Here is a 24799-nt window from a genome sequence, read left to right on the forward strand (position 1 = left end):
CATCCCTCTCCACAACGCAGCACCACCCATCCCTCTCCACAACGCAGCACCACCCATCCCTCTCCACAACGCAGCACCACCCATCCCTCTCCACAACGCAGCACCACCCATCCCTCTCCACAACGCAGCACCACCCATCCCTCTCCACAACGCAGCACCACCCATCCCTCTCCACAACGCGGCACCACCCAACCCTCTCCACAACGCAGCACCACCCAACCCTCTCCACAACGCAGCACCACCCATCCCTCTCCACAACGCAGCACCACCCATCCCTCTCCACAACGCAGCACCACCCATCCCTCTCCACAACGCAGCACCACCCATCCCTCTCCACAACGCAGCACCACCCATCCCTCTCCACAACGCAGCACCACCCACCCCTCTCCACAACGCAGCACCACCCATCCCTCTCCACAACGCAGCACCACCCATCCCTCTCCACAACGCAGCACCACCCATCCCTCTCCACAACGCAGCACCACCCATCCCTCTCCACAACGCAGCACCACCCATCCCTCTCCACAACGCAGCACCACCCATCCCTCTCCACAACGCAGCACCACCCATCCCTCTCCACAACGCAGCACCACCCATCCCTCTCCACAACGCAGCACCACCCATCCCTCTCCACAACGCAGCACCACCCATCCCTCTCCACAACGCAGCACCACCCATCCCTCTCCACAACGCAGCACCACCCATCCCTCTCCACAACGCAGCACCACCCATCCCTCTCCACAACGCAGCACCACCCATCCCTCTCCACAACGCAGCACCACCCATCCCTCTCCACAACGCAGCACCACCCATCCCTCTCCACAACGCAGCACCACCCATCCCTCTCCACAACGCAGCACCACCCATCCCTCTCCACAACGCAGCACCACCCATCCCTCTCCACAACGCAGCACCACCCATCCCTCTCCACAACGCAGCACCACCCATCCCTCCCCACAACGCAGCACCACCCACGCCTAGCAAAAAATAAAAAAAATCGGCCCAAAATATCGGCCGCAAAAATCGGCATTATATATCGGCCATCGGCCGCCCTGATTTCTAAATATCGGCATCGGCCATAGAAAAACCCATATCGGTCGACCTCTAATACTAAACCTACTCTCACTGCTAACCACAGGTGGATTTAACTACAGGTTACTACTTTGTAAACGGCAGCAAGCTAAACTGCCTACTGACCGGAAACTCGAACATCAGTATCAGTCAGTTTTATACCCCAAAATCAAACTTGGCTATATGTGAAGTTACTCCAGATAGATGGAGAATACCAGTGCAACAACTTCTGTTGGTCTTTATGAAAACAAACCATGGGGGGTAAGTGTGTATCCCATTGAGAGGTACACGTGAGGCAACTCCCGGAGCACGCAGAAATTTTAGTAGGATAAAGCATTCCAGTATATGGAATATCTGGGCATTAGGTTAATTTGTGAGACAAGAGACCTTCATCTCAGGGCGGTCAGCCAATCATCAGCATCCGCTAGGGTTTTAAAGAAACGAACCGTTCCCTCATGCTGGACCCTGAGGCGGCTGGGATAAAGCATGCTGTATTTAATGCTTTTATTTAGGAGCCATTTACGGACATCGTTGAAGTTTTTCCTCTTCCTCTGCAGTTCGGCCGAAAAGTCAGGGAATCGAAGAACAGGGGTATTGTCGTATTTCAGGGTAGGATGTTTACGAGCTTCAGAAAGAATCCTGTCCCTGTCCCGAAAGTTAAGAAAGCAGACCAGAAATTGCCTGGGAAGATTTTCAGGGATGGCTTGGCCTGTGGGGCACCCAATGGGCTCTTTCAACCACATATGTAGGAGGAACATCTGCAAGGCCAAGCAAGGTTTTAAGGAACTCCTCAGCGAACTCCGCTGGGCGCTCCCTCTCCTCCCCCTGAGGCAGGCCCAGTACTCCTAACATTATTGCGATTCACCCGGTTCTCAGCATCATCCGATTTTTGCGACGAGGGTCTGCACTGTGCGCTGCAACTTAGCAATGGAGGTGATGTGGGTGGCTGTAAGATCTTCGGTGGCAGATATTCTAGACTCCGTTTCAGTCATCCACCCCCTTATTTTGTCGAGGTCATTCCTTATAAGATTGCACTCCTTGGCAAGGTGGTCTATGCACACCAGCAGCGAGGTCCTAATCTGCTCAATCGCAACAAGGATCGTGGCTGTACTATCCTGAGGCAGTGGGGCTGATTCCACCACCAGCGGAATCTCCCTGGGCTCCATCTCTAGTTCGGCCAGCAAGGCCTGGAGCCTCTCGATCAATGTGGGGTCTGGCCGGGGGAAGGAAGCGGTGGCAGCCCGTGCAGGGTATTGGTCTTGGCTGTTTTGGAGGACATCTGCCCGGGTTGTGCCACAGAAGGGGACCTCTAGAGAGGGCAAACAGTCCGTGCCCGGGATGGTGTGCAGGAGGTGAATAGGAGTGACCAGGCTAGCCGCAGTTGTTGGGTTCAAGTAGATCACTGTCAGGGCGAGCAGTCAGTGCCTATCCAGCAGCCCCCTATTCCACAGCAGGGAAATCAACAGGCTAGTGAGACTGCTAGAATATGCATCGAGGATCAGGGTGGGGAAGGCCCAGGACACCCAAGCGGGATAGAGGCCAGGGGGATGGCGGCAGTCACTAGGCCCCAGGCGACCATGGCTGGTGTAGGGAAGCAGTAGCGGCCCAGCAGCCCTCCAGCCTGTGACAGGGAGGTGTGAGGGGGAGAGGGTGAATGAGGCTGAAAGATCCACACACCAGGACCCAAGCTGGACAGGACTCGGAGTACTTCAGCAGAGACAGAGGCCTGGGAGCAGCACTAGGCCTTGGGATACCGTGGCTGCTGCGGATGGTTCAAAGCAGCTTGGCAGCCACCCCAATCCACTTCAGGTATGTGGAAGGATGATTAGACAGGCGAGGATGGCAGACCAACAGTCCGGGCCCAGACTGGGTGAGGGCCGAGGCACTCCGGGAGGCTATGGCGGCATATGGAGCACCTTGGACAGTGCAGTAAATCTGCCCATCTCGGCCCAAACCTCGACAGGGGACGGAGAGGGACAGGCCAGCAGGGGATCAGCGCTCACCAGGTAATTAAGAGCAAGGATGGTGCAGGATAAAGTTCAGGATCCCCGAAGCTCCTCTCTAACACGTCCGCCACTGTTTACATCAGGAAACGCACCCCTGCAAATTATTCTTTAAAGTGATATTAAAGTTGTGTGTGTGTGTGTTTTTTTTTTTTTTTTTTAAATAACAAACATGTTATACTTACTTGCTCTGTGCAGTGGTTTTGCACAGAGCAGCCCAGATCCTCTTCTCCTTGAGCCCCTCACCGGCACTTTTTTTCCCTGCCTCCTGCCGAGTACCCCCACAGCAAGCAGTTTGCTATGGGGGTACCTGAGCAGGCTCGCTCACGAGCCACTGCTCTGTGTGTCTGTTCAGACACAGAGCCACGGCTTGGCCACGATCCCTCTCCCTCCTTATTGGCTCACTGACTTTGAAAGGAGCGGGAGCCAGTGACACCCACTGCTGTCTCAGTCAATGAGGAGGAAGAGAGAATATATATATATATTTTTTTAATATACCAAACCTGGTATACTTGCCCGCTCTTTGCAGTGATTTTGCACAGAGCAGCCCCAATCCTCTTCTTCTTGAGTCCCCAGTTGGCGCTCCTGGCTTTTCCCCCTTGACCAGGGACCCCAATGCAAGCTGCTTACTATGGGGACACTGGTGTGTGCTCTTTCCCGAGCCCTGCTCTATTGTCCATAAGACGCATAAAGCCGTGGCTTGGCCCCGCCCCCACTCTCTCCTCACTGGCTGTGATTTACAGCATTTGGAGCCACTGCCAATGAGACGGCTGAGGCTTCCGTGCACATCGCTGGATCGAGAAGGGGTTCAGGTGACTATAAGGGTGGCGGCTGTAAAGGGGGCAGCACACTGAAGTTTTTTTTAAAATGCAGAGGCTGCCACCTCTAACCTCTCTGTTATCTACAACCTTGTTACTTTCAACATAAGGACTGAATCTTTGAAGATGCAGTGGATCCCTTCTTTCTTTTATCACTGGCATTTGCTTTGTCTACACATAGACATTACTACAGCTGCAAGTTAATTCATTTCAACCTGCAAAAAGAGGACACAGATTACTAAAATGTATTTGCTTTCTTTATATCTTCAATAATCCTAGCCAGTCATTTTTAAGACCACTGCCTACTTTGCGTGTGTATTGTATCTAGGCATTGGCCCTTTCTAAAAGATGGAGCACGCTTGACTTTCCACAGCTTTTAAGTGCTTTGTAAGTCACTGGCCCAGATCAAGCATACAGCAAGTGAAGTCCTAATCTGCCTATTCATTTCTGGTCAGTTACTTGGAAGACATTGGACAAGTAAATACTATTTCCACAGAAGCCAACAATGGTAACTTACTAGATATTTGAGCTTGAAAATACCACAAAAGTCTATTATTGCATAATACCCTTCTATACTGTTTTTTTGTTGCTTACCTATCATTGTAATCCTGCTGACCTTTTACCCGTGTTTTTTTTTTTTTTTTTTTTAGATTATTATAGCAACTCCTGGAAGGCTTTTGGAAATACTCAAACAAGATTCTGTAGATTTTTCTAAGCTAAAGATTCTGATAGTGGATGAGGTAAGTAATAATGTTGTTGTATAGTATTAAATTATGAATGGAACTACTTCCTCAGTTTTTGCAATCCTGCTCCAGTGTAAGTTGAGCTGGCCATAGACAGATCCACATTTGTCCGGTTCAGCAGGGACAGGCCAAATTTTGATCAATGTGTGGCTGCTGACTTTATTTTTTCTGAAGGAGCCTAGAGCTACTATTTTTTTAATTGAAGGGACCAAATTTACTACACTTGCCTCTCATGTATGTTGTTCTGGAAATGGGGTTGGTGCTTAGTCAGTGGGCATGTGCATCGTGTGACTTTAAGTGGTTGTACTGGGATGATATCTGTAGCTACATCTATCATCCTGGTGTTGTTTTTCTGCCGATTGACAACTTTTATGTAAATGACTGTAGTTGCTAAATGACTTGTGGGAGGGGTGATATGTTCTCTATTTACTCAGCGTAACACTATCTTTTTATTTTACCAAACCGTGTGTATTATCTTGTCTGTGTTCATTAAAATTCATTGAAATTTTTTTTTTTTTTTTAATTCTTTAGGGCCTCTGCTAAAATGTTTTTTATTTATATATATATATATATATATATATATATATAGTGTGACAGGAAGTCAGGTAAATCTGTGGGTGTTGTCACAGACGGGACATACATTTCTACCTTGTTTAGACAATACACGAATTGTTATTAGGCGTCGGCTGCAAAATTAGCCAGAAAAGGTCTAAGGGCGTTGGAAAACGTCAGCTGTTCAGAATGAGGCAATTAAGGCCTCTATAAGTAATCCAGAGGATTACCACTGAATTGCTGCATCATGAGGCTTTGTGAGTAAGGAAAGCAGTGTACTGAAAGTCTTCTGAGAAGCACCCTGTCCCCATGTTAAGGACAGAGCCTCTTCTCGACAACCCTGGCCCTCGCTCTCCGGTGCCTTCTTCGGGGCTGGCCGCCGCTAGCTTCTTTGAAGCTCTTTTACTAGCGACGGTCAGCCAGGTCTTCTTTGCCGCCTTCTGCCTTCTTCTTTTCTTCCGATGTTGACTTGACGCTCCCTCCCGCTGTAATGCCGGGTGTGCGGTGCGCGATGATTTATATAGGCCTCTTATGAGGTCACAGTCCCAGCGTGTTCCGGGACCCACGCGAGAAGAATCGGGGAGCGCTGAGACGACACCGAAGAGCGGAGAAGACCCCCCGGAGCTGACTAATTATTTTAAAAACCTGTGTTGTGTTTATTTTATTGACACTTTTTCCTCCAGGTGAAAGGGTAGGGGTACGATGTACCCCATATTTATTCACCTAGGTTGGGGGGCCGGTATCTGGGGGCCCCCTTATTAAAGGGGGCTCCCAGATTCCGATAAGCCCCCCGCCCGCAGACCCCGACAACCAACGACCAGGATTGTCGGGAAGAGGCCCTGTCCTTGCCAACATGAGGACAGGGTGCTTTGGGGTGGGGGGCTGCAGGGTGCCCCCTGCCCCAGAGCACCCACTCCCCCCCCCCCTCCCACTCCTTTCTATATATACAGTTGTATTCAAAATTATTCAACCCCCACTGAAATTGATTGTTTTGGCCAGTTTGACATTGATTTTGATCATTCAGTCATCCTGCTTACAATTAAATCAAAGAGGCACGTGTAGGTCAGACAAATATAACATAACATTTATAATGAAATAACCACAAATGTCTTTTCTGTGCTCACATCATTATCAGTTTTATTCAACCCCCAAGTGACATTCAATCTTAGTACTTAGTACAACATCCTTTTACAGTTATAACAGCTTTTAAACGTGAAGCATAGCTTGACACAAGTGTCTTGCAGCGATCTACGGGTATCTTCGCCTATTCGTCATGGGCAAAAGCCTCCAGTTCAGTCACATTCTTAGGCTTGCGCACTGCAACTGCTTTCTTTAAGTCCCACCAGAGGTTCTCAATCGGATTTAAGTCTGGTGACTGCGATGGCCACTCCAAAATGTTCCAGCCTTTAATCTGCAACCATGCTCTAGTGGACTTGGAGGTATGCTTGGGATCATTGTCCTGTTGAAAGGTCCAACGTCTCCCAAGCCTCAGGTTTGTGACGGACTGCATCACATTGTCATCCAATATCTCCTGGTACTGAAGAGAATTCATGATACCTTGCACACGCTGAAGCTTCCCTGTACCTGCAGAAGCAAAACAGCCCCAAAGCATGATTGAACCCCCGCCATGCTTCACAGTGGGCAAGGTGTTCTTTTCATCATAGGCCTTGTTCTTCCTCCTCCAAACATAGTGTTGATCCATGGGCCCAAACAGTTTCATCAGTCCACAGAACACAATCTCAAAACTTCTGTGGTTTGTCCACATGACTTTTGTCATACTGCAGTCAACTCTTCTTATTCTTTGGAGACAGCAAGGGGGTGCGCCTGGAAGTTCTGGCATGGAGGCCTTCATTACGCAGTGTGCGGCGTATTGTCTGAGCAGAAACTTCAGTACCCACATCTGACAAATCTTTTCTCAGTTCCTCAGCAGTCACACAGGGACTTTTCTCCACTCTACGCTTCAGGTAGCGCACAGCAGTCGAAGTCAGCATCTTCTTTCTGCCACGACCAGGTAGCGTTTCAACAGTGCCCTTTGCCTTGAATTTGCGAATGATGCTTCCTATGGTGTCTCTTGGTATGTTTAACATCTTTGCAATCTTCTTATAGCCATTGCCCTTCCTGTGAAGAGTAATCACCTCTTCTCTTGTCTTCCTGGACCATTCTCTTGACTTCACCATGTTTGTAACCACACCAGTAACTGTCTAGAAGGAGCTGAGTATCACAGTCATTTTAAAGCTGCCTAATTAATGCTTATTAGGCTTTATTGCTGCTCCCTGACATCCACAGGTGTTTTCAATACCTGCTTGAATACACTTCAATGAACCTCTGTTCTTCAGAGTGGTAGTCTTTTAGGGGTTGAATAATTGTGTAAATGAAGAATTCACAAAATAAACATTTACTACTGTATTACAAAACCAATTGATGTCATTTTAGTTGCATATGTTTCTTTAAGAAGTCCTTGTAGGATTTCATTCTGAATACAATTACAAATGTACACTAAATTCCCTAAAACCCTTTACAGCATTGGGGGGTTGAATAATTTTGAACACAACTGTGTGTGTATATATATATATATATATATATATATATATATATATATATATATATATATATATATATATATATATATAGTTATGCCATAATATACAGTGCCATTAAATCGTTAAGAAAAAAACAGTAGGGCGATTAAATGTACACATAGAATTGGTTCATGTGAAACCTGGTTCCAGAAGGGCAAGGTTGATGGTCATGTTTAAGAGATATTACCAAGGTTATATATTAGTTTAGAATAGCACAGTACTCAGTGCCGGCCCAAGACAATGTGCTGCCTGGTACCAAGAATGAAATGCTGCCCCCCCCCCCAAAAAAAATTACGTTCACCAAAATGCCCCCACATCCATTATTTTATATTGTGATAACTAAAGTGGACCTATCATGGCTCTATACATGTATATAGGAGTATAAAAAGGACCTGTTATGGCTCTATTCATGCAATTAACCCCACAGTGGAGCGGAGAGCGGAACGGGAGGAGCGGTTGGGCCGCAATTAGCCCCACGGTGGAGTGGAGAGGAATGGGATGGCGTGCGGGCAGGAAATTTGCTGCCCCCCTGAAAGTGCTGCCTGGTACAATGGTACCATCGGGTCCCATGGTAGGGCCGGCCCTGACAGTACTGTAACTTCATTAAAGGGTTTGTAAAGGAATTTTTTTTTTTTTTTTTTTTATCTTAATAGCTTCCTTTACCTAAATGCAGTGCTGTTTTCATGTCCTCATTGTTCGTTTTTGCTCTCAAGTTGCTGTAATTCTTCTCTGATCTCCACACTTCCTGGTTGTCTGTTTCCTGATGACCACAGTACTGGGAGCTTTCTTTCTGTGGTCACTAATCAAGGAGGTGTGATTACTGTGTGTCTAAAACCCCACAGCACCAATCGGTTTCGTTTTCCAAACCATCACAGCTCTGTATTGGCTCTGTGGCTCTGTACAGCAGAGAAGCAGGAAACAACATGCAAAAACGAAACTAGAAACTGATGGTACATTATATGATTGATTTTTATCTATTTGTAATCGTTTTTAAAAGGAATCAGTTAACTATTATGTCTCTATACCCTGTAAACAGTCATTTCAGCAAAAAATTTTTTTTTATTTACAACCTCTTTAAGGCGACATCTGTTGTATGAAAGGGGTGACACCCAAAACTGCTCCTGAGTAATAAAAACCTGAATCACAAAATCTGTCAATGTGGATCTGACAGTTTACGCAATATATTGTATATCATTGGTATAAATATCTTGATTCTGGAAAAGAAAAATGACAACTGGCTGATACTGTATGTCAATAGGGCTTGGTTTTGTTTATCTTGGTGGGATAGATTTACTAGTCTGTCTTTCATTTCCAGGCAGATACGATGCTAAAGATGGGATTCCAGCAGCAAGTGCTTGAGGTTATTGAACAGGTTGCACAGGATCATCAAACAATCCTAGTGTCAGCCACCATTCCTGCCAGCATTGAAACATTTGTTCAGCAGCTTTTAAGGGATCCTGTGCGAATCACTGTTGGTGAGAAGAACCAACCATGTCCTAATGTGCGTCAGATTGTACTGTGGGTGGAAGAACCTTCAAAGAAAAAGAAACTCTTTGAAATACTGAATGTAAGTATAAAAAAAATATTCCTATTATGTACAGTACAGACCAAAAGTTTGGACACCCCTTCTCATTCAAAGAGTTTTCTTTATTTTCATGACTATGAAAATTGTAGATTCACACTGAATGCATCAAAACTATGAATTAACACATGTGGAATTATACATAACAAAAAAGTGTGAAACAACTGAAAATATATTTCATATTCTAGGTTCTTCAAAGTAGCCACCTTTTGCAGCAGACACATCTATAGAACTGTTAAGAGGAAACTGTGTGAATCAGGCCTTCATGGTAGAATATCTGCTAGGAAACCACTGCTAAAGAAAGGCAACAAGCAGAAGAGACTTGTTTGGGCTAAAGAACACAAGGAATGGACATTAGACCAGTGGAAATCTGTGCTTTGGTCTGATGAGTCCAAACTTGAGATCTTTGGTTCCAACCCCTGTGTCTTTGTGCGACGCAGAAAAGGTGAACGGATGGACTCTACATGCCTGGTTCCCACCGTGAAGCATGGAGGAGGAGGTGTGATGGTGTGGGGGAGCTTTGCTGGTGACAATGTTGGTGATTTATATAAAATTGAAGGCGTACTGAACCAGCATGGCTACCACAGCATCTTGCAGCGGCATGCTATTCCATCCTGTTTGCGTTTAGTTGGACCATCATTTATTTTTCAACAGGACAATGACCCCAAACACACCTCCAGGCTGTGTAAGGGCTATTTGACCAAGAAGGAGAGTGATGGGGTGCTGCGCCAGGTGACTACCTCTTGAAGCTCATCAAGAGAATGCCAAGAGTGTGCCAAGCAGTAATCAAAGTAAAAGGTGGCTACTTTGAAGAACCTAGAATATGAAATATATTTTATTTTTAGATTTAGTTTTGATGCCTTCAGTGTGAATCTACGATTTTCATAGTCATGAAAATAAAGAAAACTCTTTGAATGAGAAGGTGTGTCCAAACTTTTGGTCTGTACTGTATGTTTTGTGGGTTCACATGTGAATGTTTAACTGTTTTGGAACTCAAATGATCACTGTTAGTGATGCACCGAAATTACAGAGGAGGTCTAGGGCTAGAATTATTGCTCTCGCTCTACCAATCGCAGTGATGCCTCACATGTGTGGTTTGAATACCGTTTACATATGTGGGCGCTACTCACGTATGCTTCTGCGCGCGAGCTTGGCGGGACGGGGTGCGTTTTTTGGCTCCTAACTTTTTTTTAGCTGGCTCCTAGATTCCAAGCAAATTTGTCAAACCCTGGGTTAGAGTCTGGAGACATGATGCAAGAGATGGTTAGAGACTGCATTTTTTTATTTTTAGCTTTTCTTGCACTAAAGGTGCCAATAATGGGCAACACTAAATTTCATATTTAAATTGATGATATTAATTAAAAAGTCAAATATAATACAATTGTATATAAAAATAATATATGTTTTAATAAAATGAAAATATAAATGTTGCCAAATTTTCTTTATATTATGCAGTTGAATTAATGAAAAATGTTCACATGCATATGTTTTGAAAGATATTTATGCTTTATGCTTATCTCTCTCCTTCTAGGATTCCAAGCTGTTTCAACCCCCTGTCCTGGTATTTGTTGATTGTCGATTGGGAGCAGATCTCTTGAGTGAAGCTGTGCATAAGATTACAGAACTAGAATGCGTTTCCATGCATTCTGATAAATCCCAGTCTGAAAGAACGAAGATACTCAAGGTAAACTTAGTCTAAATCGATACATTTTATACTTATGAGTGTGTGTTTTTAATTCCTCCATTTAAGATAGTTCCTATTTGCTTCATGAGGCCAGTGCACCTTTTTCTTGGTGTGTTGTGTGTCTTTTTTTTTTTTTTTTTTTTTATTGTGTGTGTGTGCATTTAGTGCAAATGTCCAAAGTTGAAGCCAGGCTACTGGCTATCATAGAAAGTGCTGTATAAAGGACTATGTGGATGAATATGAAGAGGACTGTTTATTAAAAGACTTGAACATTTGTTGAGTAGCTGCATGCAGAAGGCATTAGAGGCACATGGCCATATTTAGACCCCTTTCACACTGAGGAGTTTTTCAGGTGGTACAGCACTAAAAATAGCGCTGCTATACCACCTGAAAAACTCCTGCCCAGCAACCTCAATGTGAAAGTCGAGGGCTTTCACACTGAGGCGATGCGCTGGCAGGAGAGAAAAAAATCTCCTGCTAGCAGCATCTTTGGAGCGGTATGTATTAACCCTTTATCGGCCGCTAGCAGGGGTTAATACCGCACCGCTAGCGGCCGAATCCCGCGGCAAATCCGACGGTATACCGCCGCTATTTTTAGCGGCTCCTGCCCCAGTGTGAAAGGGGCCTTAGTGTTCACAGCCTGCATAGCACCTAGGGGGCAGTGGGTGTGGCCAAATAGCAGCGTTTCAATGAATTGCAGATCCTAGGCATGCTAAACATGTCAAAAAATTTCTTTGAAGTATAAAAACGGTTAAGTACGCCCTGTTATTATACTCCATTGCTCGTTTTCCCCTCTAGTTATCCAATTATATGTTTATTCATTTATGTATGTTTTAATTTGTGCAAGCGCTGCTTTATATATTTATTGACACATTGTTCACAAATAGGTGTCACTACACGTATATATTTATTCAATACACTAGAGTTGCTCTGTAAATACAGCAGCTATTGAGCAGCTGCTGTAGGCCAGATGCACGCCTAAGCGGCTCTGCAATCCGCGATTGCACACGAGCATGGCAGCCAATTCATTTTGAATAGGCTGCTGTGCCTGTGTTTCATACAGCAAAAAGGTTCCTGCACCTTTTTGAAACTGCAGCCAGTGGGAAATCTCATGGTGATTTTCTTTACCTGTAAACGCTCTGCGCTTTCAGATGCATGGGGGGTGCCATTAAGTATGAAAGGCAGCCCTGCGTGTCTGCAAAGGAGCAGCGGCCGGGCTGTGCGTGTCCATAGACACACAGCCCGGCTCAGCCTTGCTTCCTCATCATAGTATTTGATTGACAGCAGTAGGAGCTATTGGCTCCCACTGCTCTCATTCATTTCTGTGAGTAGAGGAAGAGGGAGTAGCACTGCTGCACTTGGGCACAGCGATAGATCAAGGTAAGTACAAGGGAGGGGAATCTAAAGAAATCACAAGATACATATACACTGCTCCAGGTCAGTCCACAACATTAACCCCTATGCTGTACAGCTGGGTGGAGGTCTGGTTCCCAGACGTCAATCCATGCACAAATAGTAAAAAGGTTGGCAGTACTCCATCTGAGGAAACCAACTAAGTCAAGTGCTAAATACATGACATCACAGCTCAACAAGCAGGGAACGCAATGTTAACAAGCTTCATGCTTAAAGTGCTTAATCGTAACAACGGGGGGATGAGGAGGTGCAGGAAATGCATTAAAGTAAAAGAAAATGTTTTGCTTTTACAACCACTTTTAGGTCATGACAAAGTAATTGCCAAATAAACAGGCCTATTGCAGAAATGTAAAAATTGCTCCGGTGTACAGATGTAAAAGCTGAAGTGGTTAAAGCAACTCTGTTGCAGTTGAAGAAAAGTCAGAGTAGTAGTAGTAGTAGCAGTGCCTGTATTAGAATGCAGGTTGGTTAGGCTTTTGTGAACATGGAAACAGTGACAGGGAAAAAAAAATATACTGGTCCATCCGGTGTTCCCTTATTTTTATTTTTATTTTTATTTTTTATGTGTGTGTGTGTGTGTGTGTGTGTTTTCAAATCCTTTGTCCAAGTATAGATCTATATTTGTCCCAAGCATATCTAAAAGATAGGTTCACCTTCATAGAAAAATAATAAATGCACATATTTTTGCAGAAAAAAGTGACTTTTTTTCCCCCTGTAGGAACCTCGAAAGCATTGCCCCCACGATCAGTAGATCATGGGTTCAATATTGGCTCCTGCAGACATGTCCTCTGGTTTTCAGCCTGTACCTCCTGTAAGGGCTTTCTATTTGAAAGCTGAAGGACATGTCTGTGAACACTCATCGGCTCCCTTGCAGCCCATTGAAGCTACAAGTCTTACTGGATGGATGACCAGATGAAAATAGAAGAGATAAAATTCAAGAGCTTCAGTACTGGGCACTTTTACCCCCCGCCTGCACAGGCAAATTTTCGGCTTTCAGCGATGTCGCCCTTTCAATGACAATTACACGGTCATGCAACACTGTACCCAATCATAATTTTTATATTTTATTTTTTGAGACTGATATCGCTTTCTTTTTGTGCCATTAAATCGCCACTGGGTTTTTTATTTATTGGAAAATAAAATTCTATAAGTAAATTTTCTCCTTCACTGATGGGCTGCACTGATGATGAGGGACTAATATGCAGCACTGATAGGTGGCACTGAAAGGCAGCACTTACTGGCATCGCTGATGGCCACTGACTGGCATCACTGATAATCAGGGCACTGATAATCTGTGCAGGTTTCCCCTGTAAAGGGAAATGCCGCTGATCGGCTCTTCTTACCTCACATGCCAGTGTGGGGAGAGGAAAGCCAATAACCGGCATTTCCTTGTTTACAATGTGATTAGCTGTGATTGGACACAGCTGATCACATATTTGTGCTTGCGTGCACGCTGGCATGGGACAATGTCTTATGACGTTGTCCCAGAACAATAAAACCACCCCCAGCCTTCATTTGTCTATATGGCGGGTGGGAGGTGGTTAAAAAAGAAAGCTAATGCAGCCATCAAATCTTTCTGGCTCACTACCTCTGCTGGAGGTCTATTCCAAACATGACATAGCACAAGGCCAAATATGAGGAGTTCTTTCAAAAGTGAAAATCTCCCTTAGAAGAGGATTACCTATTTGAAAATTTCCTCTTTTCTATTGCTCCAATTAATTTCTGTACTAGAGACCATAACCACCAAAAATCAATAGGGAGGACGAATCTTACCAGCAAGAGAAACCAGCAGCAATAAAAACTGACGAGATTTAAATGCTTCTACATTTTAGTCTGAAGTGTAAAAAGATTTGGCTTTACGTACTTTAACCACTTGCTGACCGCCCTGTACCAGATTTACTGCTACAGGGCGGCAGCTCTGCGCAGGATCACGTGTGTGTGTGTGTGTGTGTATGTGTGTGTATATATGTATATATATATATATATATGTGTATATATATATGTATGTATATATATATATATATATATATATATATATATATATATATATATATATATATATATATATATATATACACACATACACATACACATACGCTGGTAGCTTGAACTGCAGCCAGGGTTATGCTGCCTCCTCCCAGCATCCCTGCACACACACAATGGGGCCAAATTATATTTGTGATCCTGCACTTCGGCCTGCAGGGGGCGGCCACTTCCGCTGTGATTCTTCGCAGCAGAAGCCGATCTGCGCGTGCCAGGCGCAGCACAATGTCCTCCGACACCCGCCGATGGACAATAAACAACACAGAATTAGGATCTTTCTATGTAAGCAAGACAGATCTCTGTTCTGAAAGGGGGGAAGGTATGGATTTTAGGTACTAAAAGCAGCACACACAGTACACAAACACACTGGCTAGGAACACAGGTAACCCTTTGATCGCCCTAGATTTTTAAACCCCTTCCCAGCCAGTGTCATTTGTACAGTGACGGTGCATATTGTTAGCACTGATCACTGTATTGGTGTCACTGGTTGCCGAAGTGTCAAAGGTGTCAGTGTCCGCCACAATATCACAGTTCCGCTATAAGATGCTAATCACCACCATTACTAGTATGAAAAATAAATGAATAAAAATGAATAAATTAATAAAAATCCATAAATATAGACCATAGTTTGTAGACGCTGTAATGTTTGCGTAAAACAATCAATATACACAGTTTTTTTTTTTTTTTTGACCGAAAACATGTTGCAAAATTCATATTGGCATAAATGTATGAAGAAATTCTATTTTTTTTTCTAATTATTGGATATGTTTTATAGCACAAAGTAAAAAATATTGTTTTTTGTTTTTCAGAATTGTCAGTCATTTTTTTTTTTTTTTTTTTTTTTTGCGCAAAAACAAAAAAAACGAATTGGGGATCAAATACCACCAAAAGAAAGCTCTAATTTGTGGGGCGGAAAAATATACAATTTATTTGTGTACAGCGTTGCATGACCATGTAATTGTCAGTTAATATAAATGCAGTGCCATATCGGGAAAAAATGGCTTGGTCATGAAGGGGGGTAAATCGTCCAGAGGTCCAGTAGTTAATACTTACCAATTCTACTGCCTGTGCATCTGGTATTCGCTCCTCTACCACTGCCAAAGGATCTTCTGTGTCCGACGCATTTCCCTGTGAGTTGGATACCTAGTCCCCTGCTAAGTGCTGTGGTACTTTCGCCAAACCTACATCTTTACAATGTCCTGTTGTAATGTAGATGTTCAGCAGGAGGATCAGCCGAGGGAACTAGATACCTGATTGTGCCAAATATGTCAGATGCAGAACCTTTCAATGGCAGTGGTAGATCTGCAACCAAGCACAGGTTAGCAGCCCAGGCAGTGGGACAGGCAAGTATTAGTTGTTGTTTCCAGCCACTGAAATTGTTTAGTACAATAAATTGTTTAAATATTGATCCAGTATTATGTACGTTGTCTTTATAAAAAATGTTTTAATGTCTTAATATTTCACCACTATGTAAATGCTCTTTTTAATAATTTGTATATGTCACTTTGTATAGGGATTGCTCCAAGGAGAGTATGATGTTGTTGTCAGCACTGGAGTGCTAGGGAGAGGTCTGGATTTGGTGAATGTCAAATTGGTGGTGAATTTTGACATGCCTTCAAGTATGGATGAATATGTCCATCAGGTAAATCTATCAAATTTTTATCACATCTGCTGATCACTGGTGCAATGCTTTTAGAGCCTCGTAAACACTCGGAAAGGGGCGAGGACACCTCAGATGAAATTGGGGGGGGGGGGGGGGGGGCGATTTTCCGGGCATTACCGAACGGCTTTGATCGGCTCGCTCCGGCGCCCCCACCCACCTCAGGCCAAACGCGATATTGCACACCACTTTGGCTTGAATCCTGCTTGTTTTGTGAGACAACACTCGCAAAGAGTTGGGTTTTGTTTAAATAGAGTGCTTGTATAGCAAAACGCTTGTTAACCGCGTTACTCGCAATCCGAGGTTCCACTATATATGTATTGTATTTACAGTTTCCTAGCACATGCAGGATACACTTTTCTTTTTACAACTCTTCACTAACACAATACACTTTTGAGAAGTTTGTAAGCATATTGTTGAGATAGCCTTTGATTGGCTATCACAAAGGTTATCAAAGTGATCAGGTGACTGGGAACCAGGAGTCCCAGGTGACCGGGAACCAGGAGTCCCAGGTTCCAGTCATTATTACAAGACTTGGCGCTCTTGGTGAGAGCCCAGTCTTTGTGCCGGCAGCACGCAATTTTTTTTTATTTTTTTTCACTAGGGAATTATGCCACAAGTAGCAATTGTTTGCTTTGTCCTTTTTGTCTCATCTTCCCTACCTTCTGCTGCTCCACTGTAACCTGTTTCTACAATATTCACGACCCAACCAACTCGGCCCCAGCAGAAAGCTGAATACACACATGCTGTTGTGCTTCCTCTAAAAACCACCCACAGCCATTGCAAAGTCAGCTGTTAACCTTTCCCACTTTTGTTACCAGCCCTTTCCCCTGTTCACCTCCGTGGGCCTAAAGCATAGCTATCTCCTGACATCTCTTTAGACAGCACCTGCCTCAGGCTTTCTCTGCTGTTAACAATCTCAAGCCCATGCTGGTAGCTTGAGCTGCAGCCAGAGTTATGCTGCCTCCTCCCAGCATCCTGAGATGTTGGCCACCTTTTAGTTGCAAGAGTGTGCTGGAAGAGGAGCTGATGTCCTGGCTTGTGTGGAGACTGCAAACTGGAGAACAGTCACAGGGTGGAAAGACAGTTGGAGGATGCCCTGCTGCTAACAGGGTCCCTCTCTGAAACTGTCATGTACCTGCTCTGCAGAACTAGTGACTGCAGGAGCAGTTAAAAAGGTACTGAGTCTGGCTTTGACTTGACACTGTGCCTACACATCTCTCCACTCTAAACCCACAGTACTCACCACACCTAATCCCACCCCTCCTATGCTCTCACCACCACACCTAATCCCACCCCTCCTATGCTCTCACCACCACACCTAATCCCACCCCTCCTATGCTCTCACCACCACACCTAATCCCACCCCTCCTATGCTCTCACCACCACACCTAATCCCACCCCTCCTATGCTCTCACCACCACACCTAATCCCACCCCTCCTATGCTCTCACCACCACACCTAATCCCACCCCTCCTATGCTCTCACCACCACACCTAATCCCACCCCTCCTATGCTCTCACCACCACACCTAATCCCACCCCTCCTATGCTCTCACCACCACACCTGCACACCTAACTCCACCCCTCCCCTGCTTTCTGTGCCTTTGGGCCCCCAATTCTACCCTCCACCTATGCTATCCCCATTGTGCCCACATGAACCCCCACCACCCTTGCAGCCTGCACTTCTGCCTTCTAACAGCACAACAGGCTGTTCAGGAAGGAGTAACAGGTCAGCATACCTTCCTACAGTCCTAATCACACCTGCATATAGCACCCAACCCCCTTCCCCTCTGCACATCCCCCTGGTCTCAATTCTGTTCCTACATGCACCCCCTTGTCACTTCACCTGTAACCTCCACTTTCCCCACCCTTGCCTTACCTGTTTTGAAACCAGCACATGGTTGCTAGTATGTATAATGTACATACAGTACAGTGTATGCATGTATTTGGACATACAGTACAGTGTGTGTTTGTGTGTGTGTGTGTGTGTGTGTGTGTGTGTGTGTGTGTGTATATAGTGTAAAGCTTTTCACAAGTATTTTGATTTAAACCATTCTCTTAAAGCGGGGGTTCACCCTATCGACAGGAAAAAATTTTTTTTATTTTATTTTACCTTAAAATCAGGCATTGTAGCGCGAGCTACAGTATGCCTGTCACAAATTTTTTACTGCCGTACTCACCTTGTAGTCGTCCATCGAAGATTCCGGGGAATGGGCGTGCCTATGGAGACGGAGGATGATTGACGGCCGGCTCTGGCGCGTCACGCTTCTCCGGAAATAGCCGAAATAGGCTCGGTCTTCACGACGCGTGCGCATAGCCTGTGCGCAGGCGCCGTGAAGAGCCGAGACCTACTCCGGCTGTCTTCGGGGAGAGTGACGTGCCAGGGCCGGCCGTCAATCATCCTCCCTCTCCATAGGCACGCCCATTCCCCGCGGGAGCCGGAATCTACGATGGACGACTACAAGGTGAGTACGGGGTTAAAAAAATCGGGACAGGCATACTGTAGCTCGCGCTACAATGCCTGTCTCGATGGTAAAATGTGTCGGGGGGGGGGGGGGGGTGAACTACCGCTTTAAGTGGATGATATTCAGTTTAGGTTACAATGTTTCTTTACTTCTTTTTACTCCCTTTTTTTTCATTATTTTTTTTTGTGTTTGTGTGCAGATTGGAAGAGCAGGAAGACTTGGCAATCGAGGAACTGCGATTACATTTATTAATAAAAACAACAAGAATTTATTCTGGGACTTGGTGAAAAGAGTGCAGCCCACTGGGTCACTTCTTCCACCTCAGCTACTCAACTCCCCTTTTCTCCTGGAGCAAAAACGCCTAGAGCAAAGAAAGAATCAAGACCAAGACAAGCTGGTGACTGAGAAACAAATTCTTAATCTCATTCGTAAACATGACAAACGAAGACGCAAATAATGACCGGCTTTGCACCCTTCGTTGACTGAGTAGCAGGCAACTTGCTGTGTCCCCCATTTTCTCTATGGAAGAAAGTATAGCTATGGATGCAAACCTTTGGATTTGTTGCAAAGAAAAACATTTACTCTCATTTTAGAGATGTGCTTCATTCAGAAGTGATTAAATGCGATGTTGGATGCATGCACCTTGTGTAATAACCTTGATAAAACTTTTTTTTGTTTTTTTTTACAACTGCAGCCTGTATTTATTATTTGCGTTAAAGGTGAACTTCAGGAGTAATTTTTTTTTTTCATACCCTCATTGCTCCACCTTGGTTTGATGCAAGTATGCTCTCGCTGTCTGTAGCGTGTGTGACAACAGCAGTGTCAGATCCTGTTTCTTTCCCCAATATGGGACAAGGTGCTGGTCATATTTCACTGTGCTGCCACCAAAATATGTGATGAATGAGGGGTAATTTTCCACCATACTGTAGAGCTGCACGATTCTGGTCAAAATGAGAATCACGATTCTTTTGCTTAGACAAAAGATCACGATTCTCAAAAATTTAATGCCAGAACCCCCCCCCCCAAATTTTTTTTTGGGGGGGGGGGCTCACTTCAGGCTCACCTTTTTTGTGGGTATAGCTATGTAAAACATAAAAAAAAAAAAATAAGTGCATATACCGTATATAAGCCGAGTTTTTCAGCACATTTTTTTTGTGCTGAAAAATCCCTTTCTCGGCTTATACTCGAGTCTGTCTGCAGCCAAGTGCCGCCTCCTCCTCCAGGCTGAACACTGACTCACACCGGCAATCATTGACGTTCTATTTCCCCGTCCGTCCTCTCTTGCACGGTATGAGGACACACAGCTGATCTCACTGCTCCCCCTTCTCCCCCTCCCCTCTCCAAGTGTGAAGCTAACAAGCTCACATTTCCCGCGGAGCACACAGGAGAGGGAAGGGGGAGCAGTGAGACCAGCTGTGTGTCCTCTCTCATACTGTGCAAGAGAGGATGGACGGGGAAATAGAACGTCAATGATTGCTGGTGTCTCTGTGCTACTATTCCATGACAGACATGATCTCCGCTCAGAGCCGTGTTGTCCTGAGAAGGCAGACATTAATAGCATTCACTGATGAGCACGGAAAGAAGGTACTGATGGTCACCTAATAGAAGGCACTGATGGTCACTGATAGGAGACCCAGTGAATCTGCAAATGGGCATTATTGGCCCTCTTTTCCACTTACAGTAGCTGCTGCATTCTCACCCTAGGCTTATACTCGAGTCAATAAATTTTCCAATTTTTTTTTATTTTTTTTTGGTAAAAGTAGGTGCCTCGGCTTATATGTGGGTCGGCTTATATTTAAGTATATACGGTATTGTTTAAAATCCAGTAATACACTCTGGCCTTGCTCTGCACATGCTCAGTTGCTGTCAGATTTTTTGTCACTGTGCCAGTAAAATGTTGAGGCAGATCTGTGACAGCCTAAAGATTTAGTGCTGTTCAGGGGCTCTGGACTTCAGCAAAATGGCAGCCTCCGACATGAAGAGGCAGGAAGACTGCAGGAGGGAATTTACAGCACACACTCATTTTGGTAGCATGATTATTAACCATTTGACCTCCTTCGTGACCAGGCGTTTCTTTTGCTATATGGCACTGCTGGGTTGCTTCAACTGATAATTGTGCGGTCATGCAATGCTGTACACAAATTAAATGTGTCAATTTCTTTCCCAAAAATACAGCTTTTTATTGGTGGCATTTGATCACCATAGGGTTTTTTTTTATTATTTGTTGCGCTATAAATGAAAAAGACCAAAAATTTTGAAAGAAAAAAAAGCTTCAATGCTTTTTACTTTTCTGCTATAAAACCTAAAAACTTTTTTTAAAATATCAAATTTCTTCATAAATGTAGGCCAGTAAATTTTTGGTAAAAAAAAAATATCCCAATAAGCGTTTATTGATTGGTTTGCGCAAAAGTTATGGCATCTACAGATTATGGTGTGTGTGTGTGTATATATATATATATATATATATATATATATATATATATATATATATATATGTGTATATATATATACACAGAAATATTGATTTTTTTATTTTTTTTATACCAGGTAATGGCGGCAGGACTGCAATAGTATGGCGGGCAATCTGACATTGACCCTTTTTGGGTACCAGTGACACCAATACAGTAATCAGTGCTAAAAATATGCAGTCAATGTACTAATGATACTGGCTGAGAAGGGGGTCAAACATCTAGGGCAATCAAAGGGTTAATTGTGTGCCTAACCAGTGTTTATGTGGTGCTTTCACTAAGGTGTGTGCAGGTTTTAATTCCCTGCTTTGCAGGGAAAATAGGGCCGAAATCAACTAATCAAACACTAACCGAATATAAAATGATTTATTCCTGATCCCCACACTCTGTACATTACAAACATGACCCCTACACAATGTACATTACATACTCCTGACCCCTACTCTCTATACATTACACACATGACCTCAGCACAATGTACATTACATACTCCTGACCCCCACATTCTGTACATTACATATGTGACCCCTGCACTCTGTACATAGGTTGGCAACACTGGCCTAAAATATGATCCTATCAGATTGAAATTTACTGACATGACACTCAAAATTTACTGGCACAGCCAAGTTTTTAGTGGTATTTCCAAAAGTTACAAAATTACAGTTATGTGCAAATTTCAGTATTTAGGCTACAAATAAGTACAATATGCAATTAGCAATGTGATTTAAGGTAGATGCTAAGCATATTTCTTTTTTTTTTTTATATATATATATATATATACCGTATTTATCGGCCTATTGCGCGTACCGGCGTATAGCGCGCACCCCTGATCTGGACATGAAATTCCTGAAAAAAAATTGTTTATTACTTACAGTTTTGGTGTCTTGCCCGGTGTCCATCGGCGGCGTCTGTCTGCGGCCTTCGTGGTGTTCTCCCTGCTTGTCCCGCGCTGTCTCTGAGCCAATTCCCGCTTCCCGCGCTGTTTGAACGCCGCCGCCAACATATACCAAGCGCAGTACACTCGGGCACGCTCGGCTTCTCTCGCATAACCGCAAGGGGAGCAAAGCATGGCCGAGTGTACTGCGCTCGGTATATGTCGGCGGCAGATTCAAACACAGCGCGGGAAGCGAGTATCGGCGTATATCGCGCCCCCACGATTTTGCCCTGATTTTAAAGGCAAAAAAGTGCGCGGTATATGCCGATAAATACGGTAATAAGTGGCTCAGGTACAGGACTCAGGAGGGCAGGAAATTAGAATGGACAGGCACACACACATGGAATTGAGCAGTGTGCAGCAGAACAGATCACCTCCTGAGTCACAGTGACAGCCTCTCTCTATGCCAGGTAGTCTCTTCAGTCCCCTCCAGTCCAAACAGCACTGACAGTCCCGCTCCCGGCTTGCCTTGCTCCCGTCCAGCACATGAGGCTCTGTCCACTCCCCTCTGCTCCCTTGCACCATGACATCACATGAAACGCTCAGGCACCACCTTCGCCAGACCCGCCCCCCCTTCGGTACCACCCAAACACACTGTAGGAGGCACTTGGATGGTCTCGGCTGCCTCCAGACCCGAGCTGCGCATGCGCAGTTCCGAGCCAAGCGTCACACCCATATTTTTTTACTGGCAACCTTTCTTCTTACTGGCAGGAGAAAAGTGCCCGTTTTTTTACTGGCTGCCAGTAAAAATACTGATGGTTGGCAAGACTGTTTTAAGCCCAGGGGTGGACTGACAACTCATGGGGCCCCCGGGCAATAGGAGATTATGGGGCCCCCAGGCAATAGACACACAATATACACAAACATACAGTATATACACACACACATATAGTATACATACACAGTATACACACACACAGACACACAGTATATATACACACACATATAGTATACATACACAGGCCCGGACTGGGACAAAAAATAGGCCCAGGCATTTTAGACTGATCAGCCCGGGGGGGCAGCGGTTAATGATGAGATGTGGGGTTCCAGCACCCTGCACCCCTTTACATTACACAGCACCTTGCACCTCTGGACCCCTTTACATTACACAGCACCTTGCGTCTTTGGACCCCTTTACATTACACTGCACTCTGGACCCCTTTACATTACATAGCACCGCACCTCCGGACCCTTTTACATTACACAGCACCCTGCACATCTGGGCCCCTTTACATTACACAGCACCCTGCACCTCTGGGCCCCTTAACATTACATAGCCCACAGTTTGTTACACAGACACCCCCCTAACAGTTCTGGACCCCCTGCATGTTACACAGACCTCCCTACAGTGCAGGCCCCCTCCCTACAGTACAGACCCCCTACAATACAGAACCCCCCTAGATTTCAGACCCCCCTTACAATACAGAACCCCCCCCCATAATACAGAAACCCCCCTATAATACAGACCCATAATGTACCTCAGATCAGCGCGGGACTGCATGTCGGGTCCCCTCCTCCTGTGTAGACATAAAGGAGGCGGCTTCACTCTGCTCGGCTGTGTGAGATAGCCGAGACTGATCAGAGCCACGGCCACTGTGCCAGAGAGAAGGGGATTGTTGCAGGTCCTGGCCCCCTGATGTCCCGACAGGTGTCACTCGAGTGAGGCTGCGACTCGCAGCTAAGAGTGCACTGGGGGGCATTGGTATATTTAGGTTTTGTGCTGCCCTAGGCCTGACTAAACGCGTGCACCCCTAATTTAAATATGACCACCCCTTTCTGTCAATGCCATGCCCCTTCATGTTTAAAACCTGCCCTATCACCTGTAAATCACACCTCTTCCTCTTAAGGATCCACCTTGATGGCGCTATATAAGTACCTAAAATGAAATAAATGAATGTAATTTTTAATTTAAAAAAATGGATTTACACTATGGGTGTCCATGCCCGGTCTTTACTCTTTTACCATGTACATGGAGTAGAGAGGTAAATATGAGGCTGACCCGATCTACCATCTTTCACGAGGCGCAGATATTTTATTGTTCTGATGAGTGAAGACACATATGAGGGGAGCACAGCTCAGGTGTAACACAATTGTGTGGGGCACTGGAATAATGCATAGAGGCACTGAACACTTTCATATCACAGCTTATTATTGTACATAAATGATGTATTGATTATAGCAAGGAGCACTTTGGAGCATACACATTTTCACTGAATGCGGACTGTTTAAAACCACTTGCCCACCGCAGTACGAGAATATACGTCCTCCACTTTGTGCGGTGATATCTAAATGATGCCTGCAGCTACAGGCATCATTCAGATATCACCGTCTTCAGCCGGCGATTCTGTGCACAATAAGAACGATCAAAGCGGCAGTTCCGCCGCTTGATTGTTCTTATAGGCAGCGGGAGGGGACGTCCCCCCCTCCCGCCGCCATCCGGTGCTTCTCCGAGCTCTCCCGTGCTATCGGGGCCTGGAGAGAGAATCCGGCGCTCGCTGCAGAACCATAGAGATGACTGGTGACCAGACGGTCACAGTCATCTCTATGACCATGAAGTAAACAAAGCCGCAATCGCGGCTGTCGGTGTGAGATCGGTGAATGTTTTTTCACCGATTTCATGCTTGTAAGCCTGCAGGAGAGATGTGGGGTCTTATTGACCCCACATCTCTCCATAAAGAGGACCTGTCACACTGATTCCTATTACAAGGGATGTTTACATTCCTTGTAATAGGAATAAAAGTGATCAAAAAAAAAAAAAAAAAAAAAAAAATGAAGTAAAATA

The 24799-nt window shown here is 45.0% G+C and overlaps 1 protein-coding gene across 1 annotated transcript in view; it reads left to right on the plus strand.

The window, feature by feature from the left end:
* DDX59 (DEAD-box helicase 59) overlaps positions 1-19291 on the plus strand; it is a 31207-nt gene extending 11916 nt beyond the window's left edge. Inside the window, exons 3-7 of the mRNA XM_040359858.1 lie at positions 4543-4632; positions 9082-9333; positions 10880-11032; positions 16002-16130; positions 18815-19291. Coding sequence (XP_040215792.1) covers positions 4543-4632; positions 9082-9333; positions 10880-11032; positions 16002-16130; positions 18815-19072 — 882 coding nt within the window. The 3' untranslated portion in view covers positions 19073-19291. The remainder of the gene's footprint in view (positions 1-4542; positions 4633-9081; positions 9334-10879; positions 11033-16001; positions 16131-18814) is intronic.
* Positions 19292-24799: the final 5508 nt, after the last annotated feature.

This window comes from Rana temporaria, chromosome 7 (genome assembly GCF_905171775.1).
Source record: "Rana temporaria chromosome 7, aRanTem1.1, whole genome shotgun sequence".
NCBI classification, from domain to species: Eukaryota; Metazoa; Chordata; class Amphibia; order Anura; family Ranidae; genus Rana; species Rana temporaria.